Genomic DNA, 22,803 nt, shown 5'->3' with positions numbered 1-22,803 from the left:
CGACTTACAACAGTTCATTTAGCGACCACTGAAACTTACAACAGGACTGAAAAAAGTGACTTATGACTGTTTTTCACACAACCATTGCAGCACCCCCATGATCGTTGTGATCAAAATTCAAGACGCGTGGCAATTGGCTTGTGCTAATGACGGTTGCGGTGTCCTAGGGTCATATGATTCTTCTTTTGTGACCTTCTCACAAGCAAAGTCAATGGGGAAGCCAAATTCACTTAACAGCCGTGTTGCTATGAGCCATGGTGGCGCAGTGGTTAGAGTGTAGTACTGCAGGCTACTTCTGCTGATCACCGGCTGCCAGCAGTTTGGCAGATCGAATCTCACCAGCCTCAAGGTTGACTCAGCCTTCCATCCTTCCGAGGTGGGTAAAACGAGGACCCAGATTGGGCAATAGGCTGAATCGCTTAGAGAGAGGGCTGTAAAACACTGTAAAGCGGTATATAAGTCTAAGTGCTATCGCTATTGCTACTAACTTGGCCACAGTGATTCACTTAACAACCATGACAAAAACGGTTCTAAACTGGGGCAAAAGTCACTTGACAGCTGTCTCCCTTAGCAACAGACATTCTGGGCTGAATTGTGGTCATACGTCGAGGACTATCTGTACTCACTATGCCACAGGGAAAGGAAGTGAGGGGGGTGGGGCATGTCACAAAGGCGGAGCCAGAGTTTTCTGTCAGGTTTTGCAGAAAGAGTTTTATAGACGTACGTAAAACGGTCTGAGCTTGACATGTTTTGCATCTCTCTTAAGAGTTTGGGGGCTTTTCCTTCATTTTATAACCCACATTAAATACAAGTCAAGGTCTAAACATCAACGTTGATGTGTTTTTTTTCCTCATAGCCGAAGAGCTAGGAAATGTACTGCTTGCTTTGGCAATTAGATCTGGAAGGGGTTCCAGGAGGCAGAAGAAAGGGCTCAAGATGCTTACCCAGTGTGACAAGAAGCATTTACTGCCTGATCCTTAGCATAATTGATCCATGCATGCTGTGTCTTCCTAAAGGCCTCATTTTAATACCCACCGTAAGATGGTGAAGGATGATCTGTTTGCATCTGAGCACGCTTTTTTTTTTTTTTAAAGGAAAGCTACATTTCCCAAACAGGCATGGGAATCAGGGCTGCTCGGTTTATTATGCAACCTGCTTTTGTTTTTAGCACGTTCAAAAATTTTGCGGTGCAATTCTCAGATAAAAAAAAAGGGGCATATGAAAACATGAAGGGAAAATACAACGGACGCAAACTCAACCCGTCAGAACCAAAACAAGCCGTTTAAGAATAAGTAAAGGTAAAAGTTCCCCTCACATATATGTGCTAGTCGTTGCCGACTCTAGGGAGCAGTGCTCATCTCCGTTTCAAAGCCAAAGAGCCAGCACTGTCCGAAGACGTGTCCGTGGTCATGTGGCCGGCATGACTAAACACCAAAGGCGCACGGAACGCTGTTACCCTCCCACCAAAGGTGGTCCCTATTTTTTTACTTGCATTTTTTACGTGTTTTCGAACTGCTAGATTGGCAGAAGCTGGGACAAGTGACAGGAGCTCACCCCGCTACGCGGCACAAAGGATTCGAACCGCTGAACTGCTGACCTTTCGATCGACAAGCTCAACATCTTAGCTACTTCACTATGGCAAGAAAGGTCATAAAATGGGGCAAAACTCACTCAACTGTCTCGATTAGTAATGGAAATTTTGGGTTCAGTTGTGTCTGTCTGTCAAGAACTCCCTATATAACTTTACTCTGGCAAGATTCTGTCCATTCTGTGTAAGCAAATTAAAAAACTGGACTCAACTGGATTTCACTGTGACCTCTTTGGGCTTGAGTTTGATACCCTTCTTTCTTATTCTTATCCTCAAGATCTGATTTTGCTGAAAGAAATCCATTCCCATCCTCACCAGGGTTTCAAAATAGCATCTTCTGCTTACTCACCTCCAGGCACTTCCTCCATGAAGATTTTGAGGAAGCCATTTTGACTCACGGAGCCCAGATAACGGACAATGTTTCTGTGTTTCAGGCGCTTGTGCAGGGCAATCTCCTCATGCAGAGGCTGTGAATATCTGAGAAGTAAGACCAACAATGAAAGACCCAGACAGACTCTTCCAAGAACAAAAGAACCCTGTCAAGGAATGGGAGCAGAGGTGGGTTTCAGCAGGTTCTGACCAGTTCTGGAGAACCGGTAGCGGAAATTTTGAATAGTTCGGAGAACCGGTAAATACCACCTCTGACTGACCCCACCCCCATCTATTCTCTGCCTCCCGAGCCCCAGCTGATCGGGAGGAAATGGGGATTTTGTAATAACCTTCCCCTGGAGTGGGGAGGGAATGGAGATTTTACAGTATCCTTCCCCTGGAGTGGGGTGGGAATGGAGATTTTACAGTATCCTTCCCCTGCCACACCCACCAAGCCACGCCCACAGAACCGGTAGTAAAAAAATTTTGAATCCCACCACTGGTCTAAATTCCAAGGCAACTCACTGTGGCCAACTTGGCATTGGACAATTGAAAGCGGGATAAATCACTAGATGGACAAATGAATTGAAATGGCCCTTGTTTTGCTTTAGCTTGAACCTTGAACCTAAAACAAGACAAGGCTCACTGAAATTCACTTGTCCTTCTCGAGTTATCCTATGTTAAAATTGTCCTGTGGTAAGCTGTCCCATGGCGAATTGGACGTGGCAAGATACTGTAGCTGGGGTGAATTGGCTGGGGCACGTTGGCCATGGCAAGTTTTCCCATTTTGGGTCCTACCTGCTATCCCGCTCTGGGATCTCTTTAATGGCAATGCGTACTTGGTTGCTGCGGTCTCGTCCGGCATAGACCACCCCGTATGTCCCTTTTCCCAAAATCACCCTGTCACCTGCTTCAGTGTATTCATACTCATACTGTGAACATGAAAGCATAGAAAGAATATAAGGAAGTGCAAAGCCTGGTCAGAAGACCTTTGATGCACAAACAGCCCTATAATTAGCTAGAGTGAATTTTGAGGCCTGGGGCAGACAATCCAGGAAAATGTGACAGATAATGAATTCTGGGTTCCTTAAATTAGCTTCTTGACCTCAAACATGGTAGAAGTCGTCACTGCTCAACCTTCAGCTGCCAATCCTGTCAGATTCCATAAATGGAATATGGATAGTTATACTTTTTTTTTTTTATGCAAGCACGTTTGTACTGTTTGTATAAAACATCTCCTTCTCCTTCCACTTATTCCCATCTCCTTCCACTTACGACTGTAATTTTGTTGCTTGTATCATTTGTACCCTACAACTATCATTAAGTGTTGTACCTTATGATTCTTGATGAACGTATCTTGTCTTTTATGTATACTGAGAGCATATGCACCAAAGTCAAATTCCTTGTGTGTCCAATCACACTTGGCCAATAAAGAATTCTGTTCTGTTCTACTCTACTCTACTCTACTCTACTCTACTCTACTCTACTCTACTCTATTCATTCTAATTCTAATTTTATTCTAATACTATTCTAAGTTGAAGTTTATCTCCAACATCCTATTTTTCTGATGTTATACAGCATTCTCAGATGGTTTAAGACTATCATTTTTTTTTAAAAAAATATGGTATTTGCAAACAATTTGAAATTATTACACAAACACTTTTAAAGGCACCAAAGTTGTGCCATGGTGGTGCAGTGGTTAGAGTGCTGTACTGCAGCCTATTTCTGTTGCCTGCTGCCTGCCTGTAATTTGGCAGTTCAAATCTCACTGGCTCAAGGTAGCCTTCCATCCTTCTGAGGTGGGTAAAATGAGGACCCAGATTGTTGGGGGCAATAGGCTGACTCCGTAAACCGCTTAGAGAGGGCTGTAAAGCACTATGAAGCGGTATATAAATTCCACCTTGTTTTTCGGTCAAAATAGCTTTGAGAAAAGTGGAGTTTCACCACTCTCTACAACCAAGACTAAACATTGAAATGAATGCAGCTAAAGACTTTAACAATTATTTCTCTAGACGCTGATTAAACATGCAAGCTCATGTACTCCATTAAATTTAAAATCAAAATATTACACTTAAGAGAAAATAGGTATGATTGGAACAGGTTTTCATTTCAATATTCATTATCTTTCACTTTTTATCTAAAAATTATATGCTCTTCCATACTCTGGAAAAACTGTACTGTTTGGGATTTCTTTCGGTGGCATTCCTGAGATTGTTGCAAGAGGACAAAGCAACATGGCACAGTTGTGTTTTTCTACAGTGCCTCTCTTTATCCCTTTTCTTCTTTGGAAAACTGTGCCCAGGTGGGATTTCTTCATATTTTCCACTTGAATGGATGCATAAAAAGCCAAAGAAATTGCAGACCGGTGTAGGAAATGTACACGATAAACAGACTCGCTCATTTGCCTTAGGAAATCTATTACAGAGATAAAGTGTAAGAAACTTGTAGGCCATTAGGGAGAATTTCATTAGTATTCCCTATCGGAAAAACCACATGGAAAGCAATATCTTTCTTATCATAATGTGAATGGTAGAATAGAATAACAGAGTTGGAAGGGACCTTGGAGGTCTTCTAGTCCAACCTCCTGCTTAGGCAGGAAACCCTACACCACTTCAGACAAATAGTTAGCCAATCTCTTCTTAAAAACTTCCAGTGTTGGAGCATTCAGCATTTCTGGAGGCAAGTTGTTCCACTGATTAATTGTTCTAATTGTCAGGAAATTTCTCTTTAGTTCTAAGTTGCTTCTCTTCTTGATTAGTTTCCACCTGTTGCTTCTTGTCCTGCCCTCAGGTGCTTTGGAGAGTAGGTTGACTCCCTCTTCTTAGTGGCAACCCCTGAGATATTGGAACACTGCTATCATATCACCCCTAGTCCTTCTTTTCATCAGACTAGACATATCCAGTTCCAGCAACCATTCTTTATATGTTTTAGCCTTTCGGTTGTGGAAAAAGATTCAGAAGAAAATTTTAGCACAGCACTAAAACAAGACCTCTGCATGGTAGCTATTTTTATACTGAGTCATCTCTGGAGCTGGCTAGGTTTGTTGTTTCCTTCTTCACTCGTTGTGAAATCCTTCCTAAGAAAACCAAGAAGGTCTGATTCACAGTGCCTTCACCCCAATTCACCTCTAGTTCCACTGGAGAGCTGCACCAATTCCCTTCTTCACCCATCTCTGCCATGAAAGAATGGATCAGTTCAAAAAACCTGAAATAAAAGAGTAAGAGGAAGGAAAATCTCAGGGAATAATATATGAAACGTCTTCATAAAGACTGATACTGCTTTAAAGCAATCAAAGTGCCTGAGAAGCTTAGAGAAATCCATCTCCAGAGGGGCTGGCCAATAGCTGTCATTGTCCCCCATCAGCTTTTGGTAATTAAAAGTGATGGAAGATGCAGCCAACACATTAAGAGGGACGTGAGTTGGGGAAGACTGCCTCAGATAAGAGGGAAGTTGTGGTCCTCCAGGTATTTTACCAGGAGTGCCCACTCATGGCAATTTTTAAGATTTTTGGACTTCAACTCCCAGAATTCCCCAGGCAACCAGCCATGCAGGCAGGGGAATTCTGGGAGTTGAAGTCCACAAGTTTTAAAGTTGCCAAGTTTGGAGACCCCTGATTTAGACTATAATTTCCATCAGTCTCCATACTAGTTCTAGCTTTAAGCACTGGCATTTGGTGATCTGGTGATCGACTCTGCATGAAGCAACAACCAATATCCTTTTTTAAAAATGTCATTAGCATCATAAACAGCAGGCTATATCTGATGGTCGTTTATTCCAGTAATTTGTTTTTGGTCAAATTTTTTTAGTAAAAATAATGCCAAAGTGCAATTCACCCTTTAAAACAGCTTTTCGAAATTGGCAATTCAAAGAGGTGTGGGTTTCAACACCCAGAATTCCCGAGCATAGCATGACTGGCTGGGGAATTCTGGGAGTTGAAGCCCACACCTCTTCAAGCTGCCAAGTTTGAAAGAAAACCCCCACTGTTTTAAAATTACTTACAATCCCACTGGAAATCAATGGGGAACGATTTGAGAATGTGATTTCCTTTCCGTTTATTGCCCTTGACTTTTCAAAAATGTCTTCACCCACACATTTTCAAGCTTTGCAGCAACCCTGAAGCTAGCTGTCATATTTTTAATGCTCACCCTGAAATAATCAAAACAGTGGCAACAGGTTGCCAGGTACCGTTTGGGTGGGACATTATTTACATCTGGGCTATTCTAGTATCTCCCTTCCTTAATTAGGTTTTTGATCTTTGCAATTCACAGCCACTCCTCCATTAAGCTTTGATTGACTTGTGACATATAGCTAGCCAAACTGTAGCCTCTGTAATGAAAACACAGTTCTTCCTTCCAACATGCCATGGCCCTGTCTTTCCTTTACACAACATGCATCAGGGAAGGAGCAGGTGACAAATGAAATATACCGTATTTTTCACACTATAAGACGCACCGGACCATAAAACGCACATTAGCTTTAGAGGAGGAAAACTAAGGAAAAAAAAAATCTGCCTGTGCCTCCCAGCATCCATCCAGGATCCATCTGGCTAGCGTCCTTGCAGCAAACTGCAAACAGCCTGCCTCCTCCATGTCTGCTGCCTCCACCAGGGAATGCTGTCACTCGCCGCAGTTCAATGCGGTGATTGGTGGCATCGGCAATCCCCACTGCCTAGAACAGCTGATCAGCGGTATTCTGGGAGGCCAATCCAACCGCCAATCAGCAAAGACTCCAGCATTCCCCGGCGGTGGCGAACGGCGACAGCAGTGACAGGTGGCGCCGCAGTGCCAACCCCCTCCCCCCACCACAATATTCACTCTATAAGACGCACAGATATTTCCACCCACTTTTTTTGGGGGGGGGAAGTGCATCTTATAGTGTGAAAAATACGGTATATTTCTATCGAGGCCATCTTTATGATTTTATAACAATGCCCATTTCTTGAAATTGTTATTTCTGAAGCAGACTACCCAACGAGTGCTGGATCTGCTCTTAAATAGGACAGTGAAAAAAAGGAGACTCTTTCAAATGCAGACCATGGAATGAATCATAGGACTGGACGGGAGCTCAGAGGTCTTCTAATCCAACCTCCTACTCAAGGCAGATGAGAAATGGAGAAACATGTTTTAAAGACAAAGCAGCTTCCTGGCTCCTTCCCCCCATTTTGTCAATGGGCCATTAAGGCCTCAGACAAGCTCACTCATTCCCCCCACCTTTGTCAACAGACCATCATCTGCAACACAATAGGACCCATCTAGCAACAGAAACTCACCACATGGCACCTGGGAAGATTACATCAGCCAGCAAGGCTAGCTAAGACCCCCCTACCCCCTGGGAGTCTGACAACCAATCAGGATACTCTTCCTGTGCCCCAGGAAGTTCAAAGCGCAGAGAGGGCATAAAACCTGGGGACTCGCAGCATCTCTGCCCTTTTTCTGTTCAGGAACTCAAACCATGTGGTCCTGTCCACCATTAAACCATCTTTCCAAGCAGTCTCCATGTTTCCAATGTCTTTTTCCCCACTTGGAGCTGAACCCAGACGGACATTTCTTCCAACAGTTCTTTTGAGAATAAGTCAATCCCCTCTTCTCTGGAACAACCCCTCAAGAACTGGAAGACAGTTATCATGTCTTCCCCTCCCAAATCTTCTCTTCGATTGGCTAGACACACCTAGCTCCCTCAACTAATCATAATAGTTTAGCCTCCAGACCCTTCATTATCTTTGTTGCTCTTCTCTGCATACTTTCTAGGCCAGGGGTGTCAAACTCAAGGCCCGAGGGCCGGATCAGGCTCACGGGGTGCTTAGACCTGGCCCATGGGGCTGCCCTGGAAACAGCAAAGGACTGACCCGTGGTGCCTCTGCCAGTGAAAACAGAGCTGGCAGAGCGTGCACCTCTCCCGAGCTCCGTCGTTGCTGTTAGAGGGTTGCAGGAGACCATCGCAGCCAAAACAGAGCTCGCAAGGGCCGCATAAGACTCTCCTGAGCTCCATTTTCACTGGCAGAGGGTTGCAGAAGACTGTCACAGTCGAAAATGGAGCTCTGGAGCCCGTTTTTGTTGGCAGAGTTCTGGGGCCACCACAGGCACCGCCGACACGAATAACGTGAACTGGCCACACCCACCCTGGCCACGCCCACCCTGGCCCCCTGAGGTCAAACACAACCCTGATGCGGCCCTCAATGAAATCGAGTGTGACACCCCTGTTCTAAGCTCTCGACACTTTTTTTAAATATCGTGGTGACCAGAATTATACACCGTGTTCCAAATGTGGCCTCACTAGTGCAGTTAGAATGGTATTATCACTCCTTGTGATCTTGATGTTCTTTGTTGATAACAGCCCAGGACTGCACTGACTTGCTTTCTTTCTCTTTCTTTGGGTCTTGGTTTCTATTGGCACCCTCACCTCACCCCGACTCACCAGCGGCAGTGATTTTGGGTAGGGAAGTATAACTGGAAATCTTCAACCGTATGCCGCACATAAAGGAAACAGCATCGTTCGTCGCACTTAGAAATGCTGGTACAAAAAAAGAAAGAAAGAGAGAAGAAAAGAATTCAGGCTGGCATGTAGAAAACAGGCTTTGAGGGAGAAGAAATCCAGCAGGTTCTGACAGGTTCTGGAGAACCGGTAGCGGAAATTTTGAGCAGTTCGGAGAACCGGCAAATACCACCTCTGGCTGGCCTCAGAGTGGGGTGGGAATGGAGGTTTTGCATTATCCTTCCCCCAGGAGTGGGGAGGGAATGGGGATTTTATAGTATCCTTTCCCTGGAGTGGGGTAGGAATGGAGATTTTGCAATATCCTTCTCCTGCCATGCCCACCAAGCCATGCCCACCAAGCCATACCCACAGAACCGGTAGTAAAAAAATTTGGATTTCACCACTGCCTTGATATATTCTCAAACATCCAAATACATCCACTAGGGCCAAAAGCATAGATCCATGATGGCGAACCTATGGCAAGTGTGCCAGAGGTGGCACGCAGAGCAGTGGTGGGTTGCTACCAGTTCTCCCCGGTTCTTGCGAACCAGTAGTGGAAACTTTGAGTAGTTCGGAGAACCGGTAAATATCACTTCTGCCTGGCCCTGCCCCCAATCTATTCGTTGCCTCCCGAGTTCCAGCTGATCGGCTAGAAGGAAAAAAACTGTTTAAACTCTTGCCATGGCACTTCAAAGGGCCGCCCTACAGCTGATCAGTGGTAAAAGGCAGTGTGGTGGTAGACCAGTGCGCTCCAAAAACAAATAGGTAGACCGGAACGCTCCAGAAACAAATGGGTAGACCGGTGCGCTCCAAAAATAAATAGGTAGACCGATGCCTCCAAAAACAAATAGGTAGACCGGTGCGCTCCAAAAATAAATAGGTAGACCGGTACAGCTCTGAAAGCAGTTCAAAGCCGGGTAGACCAGTACCTCTGCTAAATCCTAAAGAATTGCACGCGTGCACATTCCAGTTTTCAGTGCCGAAAAGGTTCTCCATCACTGGCATAGATTGTTAGACAGGCATTAATTCCATTCGCACAATGAGTAAACCTGGTTGCTGAATTAAACGATTTTCTGGATTCGTGCAACATAGTGAACCGTAAGTTAACCAAATCAGCTGAGTTTCCAGAGTATGAAAAGTCATCCAAAAATGATCAAGGTTTAACCCTAACCGAGCTTAGCAAGTTGGCAAAATGTGTGGCTTTAAGTGTGACGTGTGTACAGTAAGCAGAATTCGGAAATCTGCTGGATGTTAAGTTAAGCAGAAAGCCAGCATTTTAAATGCCCTCTTCAAAAATGGCAAAAATGATTGTTACCTGATTCCACGGATGGAGGATACGGGAAAAGTCCAGGTAGAAATTCCTTCCTATAGAAGCCAAGAGAAACACCAAATAAGCAAATAACCCTAGAAGCAAAATTCCCAATCGCTGGAAAATTGTAAGAAGGGGTAATCCTCGCTTTATGACCACAACTGGAACTGGCAACATCATCGCTAAGTGAAATATCCCACAACCTCGTGGACTTAAGACTTCACTTCCACTGTGGTTATTAAGCAAATCATCTAGAGCAGCGTTCTGCAACCTTAAACACTCAAAGAGTCATTTGGACCCGTTTCCCACAGAAAAAAAAACATCGGGAGCCACAAAACCCTTCCAGTGCCTGACTATTTCTTGAGCGGCCACAAAACTAGCATATGTAATTGAATGAAATGTTCTGTTTTCTTCTGAAACTTTTCTTTTCTTGGATTTATCCATGGTTGGCCTACCGGGGGTTGAAAAGCTCAATAAATTGCTTGCCGGCAGGTGTCGCACATTGGCAGTTGCGATGCATATTTTGAGTGACAGGGAGCCGCAGCAGAGGGGTGAAAGAGCCACATGTGGCTCCAGAGCCGCAGGTTGCTGACAGCTGATCTAGAGTCATTGAGACATCATGTGACTATGACTTGCGATTTTACTGCCGGCTTCTCCATCAATTCTGCTTGTTGGGAGCCAGGTGTGAAACGCACAAATGGGGAATCACATGAACACTGGATGCTGCAACATTGATAAACACCCACCGGTTGCAAAAATGCCTGAATCTTGATCATGTGACCACTGGGGATCCTGCAACAGTTGTAAATGCAAAGGCTTGCTTTATAGTGACTTTACCAATGCCATTGTAACTTTGTATGGTTGCTAAACAGGGGAGTCGTTAAGCGAGGACTAGCAGGCAGCAAGCAAAAAAGGAAAATGAAGTGAAATCTCTGAAAGTACCTCTTCCAGGGAACCGATGTAGCTTAGTGTCACTGATTTTCTGATCTCCTCGTTGCACACAGAAAGCTGAGAGGGTTGCAGCACCTTGCTCAGGTCGAGAATCAACACCTGTCAAGAAAAGCAGCAGCCCTCAACTCTGATGATTTTAAACAGGGGAAGATTCAATGAATTGCTCAAAATGAGGAACAGGATGTGAAATCACCAGGGAACAAGAGCAGCACAATATTTGGTTATCGGAAGGCTGGACAAGAAGGGTATCAGGAGGAAGAGCTTAGCCAGGTGGTAACACAATTGGGGTGAGGGCTGAACTGGTAACACAATTGGGGTGAGGGTTGAACTGGTAACACAATTGGGGTGAGGGTTGAACTGGTAACACAATTGGGGTGAGGGTTGAACTGAACACAACTGGGGTGAGGGTTGAACTGGCAACACAATTGGGGTGAGGGTCGAACTGGTAACACAATTGGGTGAGGGTTGAACTGAACACAACTGGGGTGAGGGTTGAACTGGCAACACAATTGGGGTGAGGGTCGAACTGGTAACACAATTGGGGCGAGGGTTGAACTGAACACAATTGGGGTGAGGGTTGAACTAGCAACACAATTGGGGTGAAGGTCGAACTGGTAACACAATTGGGGTGAGGGTTGAACTGGTAACACAACTGGGGTGAGGGTTGAACTAGCAACACAATTGGGGTGAGGGTGAACTGGTAACACAATTGGGGTGAGGGTCGAACTGGTAACACAATTGGGGTGAGGGTTGAATTTGAGAATCACTGCCTCTATAAGGCTACTCCCGTGCATGATATTTTAAGGTATTCTGTAAAAACAGGCGGTGTCCCTTCCCAAAAGCAATTACAGCCCCCATTTCCGCAAGTGACAAAAAGAAGGAGGCCATGAAGAAAGCAAAGCTAACAAGCAATGCATTATAAGGAAAGAGACTTGGGCTATTGCTACATGCAGAAGGAAAGGGAGGGGGCCCTGCCCCAAAGGAACATTCAGTCGGGGTTTCTACAACGTAAGCTGGGACCACAGAAAGGGGAGAAACACAGATAGGGAAGAGAAAGAGAGACAAAGAGGCGGTTACCTGGACTACAACTTATTTCCGCAATACCAAAAGCTGTGCTCCTCCAGATGCTGTTAAACTCCAACTACCATCAGCCCCAGCCAATAGGGCCAGTGTTCAGGGATGATGATTCCTGCTGGACTCTAACATCATGCAGAGGGGCCATGGCTTAAGCAACCCTGAGTTACTAAGAATCAACGCAAAAAAGAAACTTCTGGCCGAAGAGAGAATCCCATCGCGTTCTTGCACTCTGCAAACATCCCTTCTGCAAAGCGTGCCCTGAATTCGCTTCAGCTTGACGGAAGGAACATGAAACAACAAAGGAAGTGGAAATTTCCAAATATCTGAAGTCAAATATCTGGGTAACGTTTTGCATCATCTACCAAAAAAAAAAGTCTCCGGTTGAATCCAAGGTATTTCTAGTTAAAACGGATCTTGAAAGGAGGGTTGTGAAAGAGCTGCCTGAAACTAGCATTTTTTTTTCAGCAAGCACAAATTTCTCTCTGACTAAACCTGGGCATTTTCCACATTCGTGGCGTTTTTGTGTGCAACAGCCTTTTATACAGGCAGTCCTCGACTTACGACCACAATTGAGCCCAATGTTTCTGTCGCTAAGCGAGACAGTTAAACAACTTAACAAGTAACAGCTTAACAGGTAACGACTTAACAGTTGTTCAGTGAATGTTGACCCATTTTACGACTTTTCTTTGCCACAGCTGTTAAGTGAATCCGTTGTTAAGTTAGCAACACGGTTGTTCAGTGAATCCAGCTTCCCCCGTGGACTTTGCTCGTCAGAAGGTCGCAAAATGGGATCACATGACACATACACACCCCCGGGACATTGCAACCGTCATAAATATCAGTCAGTCGCCAAGCGTCTGAATTTTGATCAGATGACCACAGGGATGCTTGGAACGGTCGTTAAGTGTGAAAAACGGTCACTTTTTCCAGTGCCGTTGTAACTTCGAACGGTCATTAAATGAACCATTGTAAGTCAACGACTGACTGTATTTTTATTGATTTTATTTTTTGCACACTAGTTTTGCAAGCACTTAAGATATTTGGCACGATGGTCCCAACTGCTACCCCATCGCATATTTTTTTTTTGGCAAGGGCAAAATTGAGAGAGGTTAAAAAAAAAGGGGGGATCGGGTGGGGTGGGGTGTGAGGAAGGCAAAAGTTGGTTCATGGTTGAGACCAGAAAGCCCATGTTAAGATTTGCTCGTATTCAAATGTAATCCAGCTCAGGAGCTTTACCCTCTGTCTCAGACGGACAAATCTACCTTTTTTTTTCGGAATATAAGATGCACCAGAGTATAAGATGCACCCAGCTTTTTTGGTGAGGAAAAGAAAAAAAAGAAATCTGCCTCTGCCTCTGAGCAATGTTGCCTCGTTGCAGCAAACAACAAACAGCCTGTTTTACTTTCAGTTTCGTTTTCAGCATAGCTTGATTAGCAAAAGGAAAAAAAAAATCTGCTCCAGCAATTTACCTCTTTGCAGCAAGCAGCAGAGCCCTGCACAAAACAGCTGAGAGCAAATCAGCTGAGAGTCGGGAGACCGATCCAATCAACTTGTGCTAATGAGGCTGTGCTGAAGCTGAAAGGAGCTGTTTCTTCTTGCTGCTTGCTGCAAAGAGGTAAACTGCTGGGAGGCAGAGACCAAAGGATGGGGGCCAGTGCGTGGGCGGGGCTACATTTGGTGTATAAGACGCACCTAAATTTTCACCCCCTTTTAGGGGGGAAAAAGGTGCGTCTTATACTCCAAAAAATACGGTAAGTTCAAGAATGGCATTGCTTTAAACAAGCAGGACTCGCAGCTTCCTTACCAAACAGCTCTCCGTGGAGACGAAGGGCTGGCAGGACTCCATTAAAAACCCCAGCCAGAAATCAACCAGCTCCTGTTTGGGTGTCCACGTGTCAGGGACCGTGTTGAAATGATTGTAGATTGTGTAAGTCTCCTTGATGGAAGTCAAGTACCTGGCACAATTATAGAGAAAAGGTGAGACAAGAGCAGTGTTGAAATGTAAAATTTGTTATTACTGGTTCTGTGGGCGTGGCTTGGTGGTGGTGGGGTAATGTGACTGGGAGGGCGTGGCCAACTTTGTTTTTTCTTTTAAAAGCATTTTTTCTACAACCTCTTTGGCCGAAGAGGTTGTAAAAAAAAATGCTTTTAAAAGTCTCTGACGATCCCAGCTGAGTTGCCTGATCGTCAGAGGCTTTTTTTTCTTTTAAAAACGTTTTTTCTACAACATCTTTGGCCAAAGAGATTGTAAAAGAAAATGCTTTTAAAAGCCTCTGACGATCAGGCAACTCAGCTGGGATCGTCAGAGGCTTTTTTTTTACTTTTAAAAGCATTTTTTCGTCCAAAGAGGTTGTAGAAAAAATGCTTTAAATTTTTTTAAAAAAGCTTGCGATGATCGTGCGACTCAGCTGGGCATGAGGGGTAGGCAGGGATTTCTCCAAACCACCCGCCGCCATCTCTACCGGATCGGGCAATTCGGTCCGAACCGGGAGGATTTCACCCCTGGACAAGAGGTGGAGGAAAGAAAAAGGCCAACAGAGGCAGATGTTTATTTATTTATATTATTTGCATACACCCAAAACAATAGAGCGGTTCACCCTTCAAACTATCACTCCCCAAACTGCACCAAACTTAAGGTTTCAAGTCCGAAGCACCGGCAGCAATGGTGGTTTTCAGCCGGTTCAGACAGGTTCGGGTGAACCCAGGGGTGAAATCTACTTATCTTCCCTGCCGGTTCGGAAGTGCATGCACACGTCACATGCGATTTTGGATCCTCTGCGCATGCGCAGAGGGTCAAAAACAGGTTACTTCCTGGTTAAAACAGGAAGTAACAATGTTTGGGTGGGTGGGTGGAGCCTCGTGCTACCACCGCTACCGGTTCGCCGACCACCCGCTGCTGCCGCTACCGGTTCGCCCGAACTGGTACGAACCAGTAGCATTTCAGCCCTGGTCAAACCTGTAGTGGCGACCTATGGCTGGGCCGGCCCATCCGCCTCAGCGTTATGCCGTCCTGTTTAGCCACATTTTCTAAGCTGTGCGCATGCGTTGAAGCCGTGGAAGAGAGCAAAGCGCATGCGCGGAAGGCTGTGTGCATGTGTAGAAGGCGCGCGTGAGCGCAAAGCACACGTTCGCATTTTTGGTGTGCGGCGAACCAGTGGTAAAATTATGTGAAACCCACTTCTGACCAGCAGCACTTCCAAGGTAGGGAAAAAATGGTTTTGTACCAAACTGTGGATTTATTATTTCAACCCTTTTTCAAACACTTGCCAGAAATCACTATAGAATTATATTTCCCAAACAAAAAAAAAAAAACGCATTTGTTCCTGCCAACGGTATAAGAGTGTTGCAACAAAGGACATATGAAAATGAACGTGACCTGTGGTAGGAATTCAACCATTGTTGGAAGTGTGTTGCATAAATCAGGCTATTACACTGAGCCACATTACTTACATAAACCCAGCAAATGTGCTTGGTTACCATAGATTCATGATTTATTCTGTTGTATGGATCCAACCCTACAGGATCAAGAGCTCCAGTTTTGCTCTAAGACTACAGATATGAAATTAATGTCAAGAACTTAGCAGACTTGTAGCAACAAAGGCAGGAAAAATGTTACCCTTAATCAGTGGTGAAATCCATTTTTTTTTACTACTGGTTCTGTGGGCGTGGCTTTGTGGGCATGGTATGGCTAAGTGGGCGTGGCTTGGTGGGCGTGGCATCGGAAGGATCCTGCAAAATTTCCATTCCCACCCCAATCCAGGGGAAGGATATTGCAAAATCCCCATTCCTACCCCACTCCTGGGGGGAAGGATATTGCAAAATCTCCATTCCCACCCCACTCTGAATCCAGCCAGAGGTGGTATTTGCCAGTTCTCTGCTCAAAATTTCCGCTACCGGTTCTCCAGAACCTGTCATAACCTGCTGGATTTCACCCCTGCCCTTAATCCAGTTCTCCAATTTCCAAAAAAATCCATTCCAATTCCAGATGTTGAAAAACAATTCCCAGATCTACATGATAAGATGATTAAGGGCCTGGAGACTAAAACATATGAAGAACAGTTGCAGGAACTGGATATGACTAATCTAGAGAAAAAAAGGACTAGGGGCAACATGATACCAATGTTCCAGTATTTGAGGGGCTGCACACAAAGAAGAGGGAGTCAAGCTATTCTCCAAAGCACCTGAAGACAGGACAAGAAGCAATGGATAGAAACTAATCAAGGAGAGAAGCTACCTAGAATTAAAGAGAAACTTTCTAACATTGAGAAAAATCAACCAGTGGAACTTCAGAAGTCGTGAGTGCTTCATCACTGGATGTTTTTAAAAAGAGACTGGACAGCCGACGTGTCTGAAATGGTAAAGTCTCCTGCTTAAGAAGGGGGTTGGACTAGAAGACCTCCAAGGCCCCTTCCAACTCTATTCCGTAACTGGTAAACAGACTGCATCCAGGAACCCAGTCTGACTTCTGACTGGATCCATTTTTTTCCCTTGAATAACTGAAATTGCTTATTCGGTAGCTCACTTCACACTTTCCAACTATGCCACAATTTGTTTTAACCGCCTTTGTCTTGAATGAGCCACAATCTTTATGTTCATCACACAACACAATAAACGAAGCTGAAGTCAAGCATATATTATGGTTTAGTCAGTGGAAATGTCTTCTGCAAGATTTTCTCGCTTCAGAAAATGAAAGTAGGTCAGGCTTGCTGATTTCAGAGCGATGCCTGCCCCTCTGCCCACTTTGACAATTTCCTCCCGGTTACTTCAAATTATTAGCGAGTCTGACGTCCCTTTCCCCCACTTTCAGAAGATGAAAAGTCACCACTACATACCACACAGGAGCATTCAGCTTGTACAGCTTCTCAGAGGATTGGATGATTTTGTCGAAGTCGCCCGTCAAGATGCTCGCACCAAAATAAAAGCCTACGTCCCAATAGTGCTGCATTTTTTCCAGGCTCCCCTTCCTCCCCAAAACGCAGCTCACCTTCATCCCTGCCAGAAAAGAGAAAAGTTATTTCATGAGAAGGATAGGAATTTTTTTTTTTTTAAAGAAAACCCTGTTTGGTTCCAGCCTTTGGATTAAGTCAGGGCTGTCAAACTCAAGGCCCGGGGGCCAGATACGGTCCGCGGGGTGCTTAGATCTGGCCCGTGGGGCCGCCCTGGAAACAGCAAAGGACCAGCCCGCGGTGCCTCTGCGCGGTCCTCCTGAACTCTGTATTTGGCCACAACGGTCTCCTGCAACCCTCTGCCAGCGAAAACAGAGCTTGGGGAGGCCATGTGCACACACACACACACCCGATCTCCGTTTTTGCTGGCAGAGAGCTGCAGGAGGCTGTCGTGGCTGAAAACAGAGCCTCGTGTGGCGTTGAGCTGGCCACGCCCACCCTGGCCACGCCCAGCCCCAGCCCCTCAAAGGTCAAACACAACCCTGATGCGGCCCTCAATGAAATTGAGTTTGACACCCCTGGGCTAAGCCAACCTTGTCAACTTTAAGAGGTGTGGACTTCAATTTGTTTGATTTTATAAATTGGGTGTTTTAATCTGTGTTTTGGCCACAATATTTAATAATTTTAAGGGACTTTTAATATTTGTATTATCTGTATTTTATCTTGGCTGTTCACCGCCCTGAGTCCTCCGGGAGTAGGGCGGTATAGAAATTTGATTGATAAATAAATAATAAATAAACTCCCAGAGTACTCCATCTTAAAGTGGACAAGGTTGAGAAACACCAGGTTGAGCGATAAAACCCCGCTGGATTTGCAGCTGTTCTGTCCCAGCTACGGACCCCAAAGAACGCAGCACACACAAAGTCTGTACAAACCTTAGTTTACTAAATTAAATCATTTTTTTTTTCCAAACAAAGGATGTTAATTAACTTTCTTAACAGCCTACAAGAATCCAAAGAATAAATAATCTTAATCTTACTATGGTTGGCAGAAAGCCCAGAAGCAATTTGCAGAGAACTAAGATCAAGGCACGAAGGAGAGGGAACGAAGTTGTTCCCTGCAAATTGCTTCAGTCAGCGTTCCTCCTTAAATAGGCTAAGGGAGTGCCAATTAGCCCCAAGCCTTACTCTCGAGGAGACCTCCTCCTGAGGAGCCACTCCTGCCTTTTGGCAGCTCTGCGCGCCCGTGCATCGAGAAGAGGCTCCTCCTCTTCGTCCTCTTCACTTAAGGGAATTTCTGGAGGTTCTGAAGGCCCTGGCTGAATGTGGCTGCCTCTGGCACCACATCTTCTCCAGCCTCATTGTCCGACTCGAGTGCCAGCTGCACAGGCTGCTGGCGCAGCACCATACCAGCCTCCTCGCTGTCCGAATCAGCCACCAGCCGCACAGGCCGCGTACAGGCTACAACAGCAGCTGGATTTTTGTTCAAACCCCACTCATTTGATTTCCTGGGTAGAATATTTATTTATTTATTTATTTATTAAATTTATATACCGCCCTATTCCTAAGGGACTCAGGGCGGTGAACAGCGAACGATAAAAATACATGTAATACAAACGTTAATAATAAAAAAAACCAATTAAAATATACTAAACATAATATTGTATTTGGCATCGCCTGATTCTTAATTTTAAGGATATGCAAAATTCACTGATTCAGATATAAACATGTCGGGAATGCTTAGAACCATTTCAGCTTCGGTGAATTTCCTTGGGTTAATTGCTCAACCAATCCTGAAGCAGTGTGAGTTCTCCAGGTTACCCCAGTCCAGAATCACCAAGTTTTGCACCTCCTTTTCATAAAGAATACTCGGTTAAAACGATCAATCCAGAAGAACTGCATTGCTAAAAAAAACCTTGACAAAACTCCAGGACCAACCGTTTTATCGTACAATCAAATTTGATGGAATTTTTGCAGTATAATATTCAGCCGGGCCTTTTAAAACCAGCTACTATTTTAATTGTTTTTATTCAACTTTTCATTTACTTAGATTTAGTTTTGGATCAGGGATCTCCAAAAATTAAAATGGGGAAAGTGAATCATGCAAATGAAGCTTCATCCCTTTTTTTGTTTTTTTTTACACTTGTCACAAATAAAAAGGAAACAGGTTTTGATTGTGTAGACATGGTTGTGACATAGACTCCCCCCCCTCATTTCCTGTGGATGTCCCCATGGTAAATTATAATAACACCTTAAAGGTCCACTGGGAAGAAAGGCAGGATCTGAACTGAATAAGGAAAGAAATACATATAATCCTCACTTAAGGACCCCAATTGGGAACAGCCATTCTGTGGCTAAGTGGACACCTTTGTAAAGTGAACCATCACATGGCCACGGCAGACTTAAGATGTCAGTTCCACTGTGGTCGTTAAACAAATCATCCACGGTCATTAAGAGCAACATCATGTGATCACGACTTGTGACTTACGGGCGACCTTTTCCACTGACTTGTCGTAAGCCAGTGTTTCTCAACCTTGGAAGCTTGAGGATGGGTGGACTTCAACTCCCAGAATTCTCCAGCCAGCTTTAAGACTCGTGGACTTCAATTCCCAGAATTCTCCAGCCAGCATAGCTGGCTGGAGAATTCTGGGAGTTGAAGTCCACGAGTCTTAAAGCTGCCAAGTTTGAAGACCTCTGAGTTAAGTGATCGTTCGAGGTTGCAACGGCCCTGAAAAAAGTGACTTATGACCATATTTCACGCTGCTGGCTGGGGGATTCTGGGAGTTGAAGTCCACCCATCTTCAAGCTTCCAAGGTTGAGAAACACTGTCGTAAGCCGACTTGACACTTGCAAATGGTGATCATTTGAATGGTCACCAAGCAAGACAGTTGTTAACCGAGGACCAGCTGTACTGCACCATAAACATTCATGACAGCGTATGCTCCAATAAGCATTGTTTGTTTTTATCCCAAATGACTAGCATGCTGACCCCTCTTTCCAAGCCGGATGAAACTTTCCTCCTTTCCTGTCTGCCCAAATGAAATTTAGTAAGTTACAAAAGAGAACAATCTCACACCGATCTGCCGAAGCTGCATAGAGGCTTCAAAACTATGGCCCGCGGCGATGAGCAAGACAACCGAATTAATTCCAGCATGAAGGCTTGGCTCAGTCAGAAAGGCCTTGTGGTACCTGGGGAATTAAAGCAGAAGGATGAAAAGTAACCCTTTCAGTGTCAAGCGTTTGGTGACTGGCTAACGCTGCATATTTTTGGGAGGAGTAACAGAACAACAGAGGTGGAAGGGACCCTGGAGGTCTTCTAGTCCAACCCTCTGCTCAAGCAGGAGACCCTATACCCGTGCTGGAGAACCTGTGGCACGCATGCCCAAAATGGCAGGCGAAGCCATGTCGCCTGGTACGTGCGGCCTTGCCTGTTTGCCTTCTGGGTGTCTGGTGCGCATGCGATAATCAGCTGTCCTTCGCGTGTGTGGCCGTGCCGAAAACCGGCCTGCGCATGTGCACTGGCCAGCTGATCGTCGAGCACACATGCGCACCAGAAACTGGAAGTTCAGCTTTTACAGAGCATGGTCCCTTCGCAAGCGTGGCAGTGCCAAAAACCGGCCTTCACATGCACGCCGGCCAGCATGTGTGCGCACTAGAAGCCAGAAATTTGGCTTTTCCGGAGTCCGGCCCCAACTAGTGTGCGTGCATAGTTCCATGCGACCTTTTTGGCATTCAGTGCTGAAAAAGTTCACCATCACTGCCCTATCCCATTTCAGACAAATGGCCATCCAATATTCCAGTACAGAGCACTCACAACTTCTGGAGGTAAGCCATTCCACTGATTAATCGTTCCACTGATTACAAGAGCCTTGGTGGCGCAGCAGACTAAAGCACTGTTAAGTAACACCAGCTGCCTGCAATTACAGCAAGTTCAAATCTCACCAGGCTCAAGGTTGACTCAGCCTTCCATCCTTTTGAGGTAGGTAAAATGAGGACCCGGACTGTGGGGGCAATAAGCTGACTTTGTATTAAAAAAAACACCGCTTACGGGAGTCCGAAAGCCCTACTAAGCAGGTATATACAAAAGTATGAAGGCTATTGCTTAACGCATTGTAAGCCGCCCTGAGTCGCCGGAAAAGGGCGGCATATAAATCGAACCAATAAATAAATAAATACATTCTTTTAGCTGTCAGGAAATTCCTCCTTAGTTTCCATCCATTGCTTCTTGCTCCACCTTCAGTAGCTTTGGAGAATAGTTTTTTGACCCCTTCTTCTTTGCGGCAGCCCCTTAGATATTGAAGCACTGCTATCACGTCAGTCCTGGTCCTTCTTTTCACTAGACTAGAGATACCCAATTCCTGCAACTGTTCTTCCTATGTTTTAGCTTCCTATCCCCTAACCATCTTCATTGCTGCTTCCTTCTGGCTAATCGTTCTGGTCAATGAAGAAATCTTTTGTGTTGGAGAAGTCCTTTGGCAACTCCCAGAATCCTCCACCTGTGCTGGCTGGGGAATTCTGGGAGTTGAAGTCCACACATCTTCAAGTTGCCAAGTTGGAGAAACATTGACTTAACGTGGTCATTTACAGCCCCCGTAAAGGGATAACTGTTTCACTTATGGGATACACAATTCAGATCCCAACCCATCTTCCTATTTCCAGTTTGCCTCAAAAATCCATATTTATTCTCCTGATTGCCCTCAGGACCCATCTTGCTGTCAATTACAGCTTTCACGAGCTGCTGAGGACCATGTGTTTCAAAGCTTCAAATCGATATCACCTGTGGTGCGCTGCCAGGAAAAGGTGCACGTTATTCTCATAAGCCAAGAAAATTAAGTCTGGGAGTTTTTATTGGGTTTGCAAAAGTGAATACAGAGAACTCCATTGACCAGGATGATTAGCAAGAAGGTCAGCTACCTTAGCTGATTCACAAGCAGGTTTGCAGGCAACACACCAAGGGGCCACTCCCTCCTTTCACAGCCCCTCCACTGTGGCCCTTACCCCTCTCAAAAATATGTAGCGTATCAGCTCGTCACCAAATATTCTGATTCTTCATCAAACAATTCAGCAGTGACTCCAGTACAGTGCTGGACAGACACGGTTTCCTGCCCAAAAATTAAGGGCAAGATGGTATTCCTTTCGCATACTGCCTTTTTTTTGTATATCTAGCTACAACCCTGGTGCAGTTAGAATGATTTGGGAATCGAGGTGAGCGTGGGAGGATTCCCTTCCATTACTCACCAATGGAAGGCCTTGTCTCTCTTCTCGGGATCCGTGAACCCAGAGTCAATGAACATGTCTTTGTAGATGCGGCCACACATGCAATACAGGTCAGGTGCCACCCCTTCGGGTTTCTCCACCAGAGGCAGGAGAACAGAGAGAGCTTTCTCACGGTCCCCAGGTTGGTTCCGCCTGCAGAGACATCACATACAGATTAACAGAATTGGAAGGGACCTTGTAGGTCATCTAGTCCAACCCCTGCCCAAGCAGACCATACACCATTTTTGACAGAAGGCAGTCCAGTCTCTTCTTGAAAGTTTCCAGTGATGAAGCTCCCACGACTTCTGAAGGCAACTTCTGTTCCATTGGCTGATTGTTCTCACTGTCAGAAATTTTCTCCTTATTTCCAGGTTGAATCTCTCCATTATTCCTTGTCTGACCTTCGGGTGCTTTGGAAAATAGCTTGATCCCTCCCTCTCTGTGACAGCCCCTCAAATTGGAAGACTGCTATCCTGTCTCCCCTGGTCCTTCTCTTCACCAGACTAGCCATGCCCAGTTCCTGCAACCGTTCTTCATATGTTTTAGTCTCCAGTCCCCTAATCATCTTGGTTGCTCTTCTCTGCACTCTTTCTAGAGTCTCAACATCTTTTTTATAGTGTGGTGACCAAAACTGGATGCAGCACTCTAGATGTGGTCTTACTAAGGCTTTATAGAGTGGTATTAGTACCTCCCTTGATCATACTCAAGTACTTAATACTAACAAAGAACAGGTTCACTAACAGAGAAGAATATACTCAAAAGAGAACATTTTCTTTACGTTTACTAAAGAGAGAGACACATTTTTTTTTGTAGATGAGATGCTTGTTTCCAATGTATCAGTGGGGACTTTCTCTGCCACAGACCTGCCTCTCAGCAATGGTCAAAAGTCAGGGAGCT

The 22,803-nt window shown here is 45.1% G+C and overlaps 1 protein-coding gene across 1 annotated transcript in view; it reads right to left on the bottom strand.

Moving 5' to 3' along the window:
• The window catches only part of MAP3K6 (mitogen-activated protein kinase kinase kinase 6), a 76,823-nt gene that overhangs the window by 23,814 nt on the left and 30,206 nt on the right, over positions 1-22,803 (bottom strand). The window contains exons 7-16 of the mRNA XM_070950123.1: positions 21,889-22,059; positions 19,727-19,839; positions 16,598-16,757; positions 13,570-13,720; positions 10,680-10,787; positions 9,744-9,793; positions 8,372-8,467; positions 5,083-5,161; positions 2,756-2,889; positions 1,938-2,065 (exon numbers count right to left, since the gene is read on the bottom strand). Coding sequence (XP_070806224.1) covers positions 1,938-2,065; positions 2,756-2,889; positions 5,083-5,161; positions 8,372-8,467; positions 9,744-9,793; positions 10,680-10,787; positions 13,570-13,720; positions 16,598-16,757; positions 19,727-19,839; positions 21,889-22,059 — 1,190 coding nt within the window. The remainder of the gene's footprint in view (positions 1-1,937; positions 2,066-2,755; positions 2,890-5,082; positions 5,162-8,371; positions 8,468-9,743; positions 9,794-10,679; positions 10,788-13,569; positions 13,721-16,597; positions 16,758-19,726; positions 19,840-21,888; positions 22,060-22,803) is intronic.

The sequence above is a fragment of the Pituophis catenifer genome, unplaced genomic scaffold (assembly GCF_029215685.1).
Source record: "Pituophis catenifer annectens isolate HBS135680 unplaced genomic scaffold, rPitCat1.0.hap2 SCAF_9, whole genome shotgun sequence".
Classification (NCBI taxonomy): Eukaryota; Metazoa; Chordata; class Lepidosauria; order Squamata; family Colubridae; genus Pituophis; species Pituophis catenifer.
Note: the sequence above shows the minus strand (reverse complement) of the source record. Positions and strands in the feature narration are given on the sequence as shown.